Below are 3,105 nucleotides of genomic sequence, written 5' to 3'. Positions count from 1 at the left end.
CCCATTTTTCAACAATAAAAAATTCATAAAATTTATATTTTATGAAAATTGGAAATCTTTATATAGTCTTTATCATTATAGAATATAGTCCTGAAATGTAGCATATCAATCCAGAATTTTTCGATTTTCCCATTTCCCCAATTTTTTAAACAATAAAAACTGCATAATATTTATTTTTTATGAAAATTGGAAATTTTTATTATTCGCTGAAAGGAAATTAAAATATAATCGATTTTAATCACGCACTCCAGACTAAATAAAGTAATTATTAAATTGTAATAATTAATTTATTAGTGGCGGAGACGACGCAAAACAGATGCGGGAAGATAGGTGGCGCTGGTGGCAGTGGAGGCACCAGGAGCAAAGCTACCGGAGTTGTAGGCAATTTGGGGACCAACACCATAAGAGGATGTAGCTCCAGAGTTGAAAGATGAGTGAGTAGATTGGGAAGCGAAGTTCAAGGCAGGAGCAACACCTCCATTGAAGCTTTGGGAGGTACCACCCAAGCTGTCGTATTGGCTTTGGATGGCACGTTGGGCGTTGGCGGCATCTTCAGGGGTACGGTATTTGACAAAGTGGACTTCGGGTTTGTGGTTGACGTTGGTGCTGACGGTGTTGATCTTTTCGGCCAAACCGGAGAGGTCAGTTTGTTTGTTGAGAACATAGATGGCGGTCTTTTGTTCAGCAGCTTGTTTGGCCAAGCCGAGGACGGCATTTTCCAAGTGATTGTTTTCGGGTCCCTTAATGAAGATAACACGGAGATTTTTCTTGGCAATGGCGTTGATGTTGTTGGAGGCAGCGGGTTCATTGAAGTCAGCATCGTTGGCAGAGAAAGTGTAGAATTCCTTTTCTAAGGTTGCGGCTGGAGCAGAATAGGAACCAACATTGTTGCTGGCAGCACCATAAGAAGCACCAGATCCGAAAGAGGAGCCCGATGAACCGAAGGAGGAGCCGATGGAGGAACCAGAACCGAAGGAGCCAGAGCCAGAACCGAAGCTGGAACCAGAGCCTGAACCGAAGGAGACACCAGAATTGCCGCCGTAGGAAGCGCCGCTGTAGGAAGCACCAGAGCCGGGGGTGAAGGACAATCCACTGGAGGAATGGCCAACTGGGTGATAGTCATAGCCCAATTTGTCGGCGCAGGCAACAGCCACCAAGCACAATACAATGAAAGCACGCATCTTGTTTTGCAACGATTAAAATCTTTTGATTATTCGAAGTTTGAATGATACTGGATGGCGATTTCTGTTCCCTTATATACTCTGCACACAGAATGCAATAGAAACGAAAGTTATACATTTCACGTCAACAATTAAACCAGATTTCGTTCTTGCTCATCATCTTAGGCAACAAAAACCAGTGTCGTCAGCAATTGTGGATTCTTTGCAAAACCAATTCTTTTGAAATTGACTTCTAAATCCCTGCATAACATTATGCAAAATAAGTTGTCGTTCGTTCGTTCGATTGTGAGGTAATTACTTTTATGTTCTTGTTATTGTTGTTGTGGTTTTCGTTATACATTTTTTTATTATATCAGACCTCTAAATTTCGACTAACAAATTGACAAATGTTTAGGGTGTCAAAAACTAACATAAATTAGTTTTTTTTTTCCTAGCCACCCTCAACAGCAATAAAAATGGTTCTGCTTCGAAAAAACAACAACAGCATAAAAACAAAAAGCTATTTATCAACTTGTTCTAATATCATCAAACCGAAACGAAAATCAGTGTTCTATAAAACTCCAAATGATTCTTAATCTATGCAATTTGAAATGCCATATAAACTAGTTTGATATCGATTAAAGTTACCAAATAAAACCGGTATAAAGAAATTATGAAATGTTTGCATTCCAATTAAAATTTTAGTAATTATTAATTTCATGAAAACTTTTTTTTTAATTGTTGACATTTTTTCGTTCAATTTAAATGGTTGGTAGCTAAATTAAATATGAAATATGATATTACTTCGAACCGAAGTAGACATACTTTGAAAAATGTTATTCGAGAGAATAATAAATTATTAATTTATATTAGGATCATTCTAAAATTATTTTACTTGACAAAAATCATCGAACCATTTGTTTTAGTCCCCATTTTTCTTTGGATGCAATCCGATTCAGACAATATGTAGTCTATTTAGAAATATCCGGCGCAGGCAACATCCACCAAATACAATACAATGAAACATTTGAAACCAACGATTAAATCTTTTGATGTGGCTCACCGAAATTGGTTTTAGACCCTATGTTTATTTGGATCAAATCAGACAATTTGGAGCTGATTTACAACTGTTCGTCTATCCATCTGTCAGGCTGGCTGGTGCCCACGATAACACTCGAATAGAAAACCCGATTCCATCCATGTTTTGCACATAATAATACTTTTTATACCCTCCACCATAGTATGGATGGTATATTAATTTTGTTTTTCCGTTTGTAACTCATCGAAATAATCATTTCCGACCCTATAAAGTATATATATTCTTGATCAGCGTAAAATTCTAAGACGATCTAAGCATTTCCGTCTGTCCGTCTGTTGTAATCACTCTAGCGTCTAAACGAGTTGAGATAGATTGCCAAAATTTTGCACAGAGTCTTTTTTTGTCTGCAGGCAGATCAAGTTCGAAGATGGGATATATCGGTACACGTTTAGGCATAGCTCCCATATAAGGGTACCCCCCAATTTTCCGTATTTTTGGGTTCTTGAGCGCGTTTTTCAAACGAATACTCTTAAATTTGCTACATTGGGTTCTTATTGGGTACTAAATGTCTCCACAGAAATTTATAAATATAGGTCCACTTTTTCCGGTAGCCCCCATATAACGGTACCTCCTAATTTTCAATATTTTGGGGATTTTGATCGTATTTTTCCGCCGATTTAGCTGTAATTTTGTATTTTGAGTTCTTAAATTACAAAAAAATTATGAATATTGGTCCATTTTTGCGATAGCCCCCATATAAGGGTACCCCAATTTTCGGTATTTTAGGGTTCTTGAACGCGTTATTCAACCGAATTTGCTGCAAATTGGTATTTTGTAGTCGTATATGGTACCAAATCTCCCTACCAAAAATTATTAATATTCGCCCCCATTTTGGGGTAGTCCCCA

The 3,105-nt window shown here is 37.4% G+C and overlaps 1 protein-coding gene across 1 annotated transcript; it reads right to left on the bottom strand.

Moving 5' to 3' along the window:
• Nucleotides 1–252: 252 nt before the first annotated feature.
• On the bottom strand, nucleotides 253–1,248 carry LOC133334883 (secreted protein C-like). The gene has a single exon (XM_061543197.1). The coding sequence runs from the start codon at nucleotides 1,179–1,181 to the stop codon at nucleotides 291–293; it is 891 nt and encodes a 296-aa protein (XP_061399181.1). The 5' UTR covers nucleotides 1,182–1,248; the 3' UTR covers nucleotides 253–290.
• Between the last annotated feature and the right edge of the window lie 1,857 nt (nucleotides 1,249–3,105).

This window comes from Musca vetustissima, unplaced genomic scaffold (genome assembly GCF_032173495.1).
Source record: "Musca vetustissima isolate MV318-11 ecotype Yass unplaced genomic scaffold, APGP_CSIRO_Mvet_v1 utg26893, whole genome shotgun sequence".
NCBI lineage: Eukaryota > Metazoa > Arthropoda > Insecta > Diptera > Muscidae > Musca > Musca vetustissima.
The sequence above is the reverse complement of the archived record's forward strand: the minus strand, read 5'-3'. Positions and strand labels throughout refer to the sequence as shown.

Bases quoted from the DNA above. Each gene is read 5' to 3' on its own strand.
- LOC133334883 (XM_061543197.1), bottom strand. From the start codon at position 1,181: ATGCGTGCTTTCATTGTATTGTGCTTGGTGGCTGTTGCCTGCGCCGAC.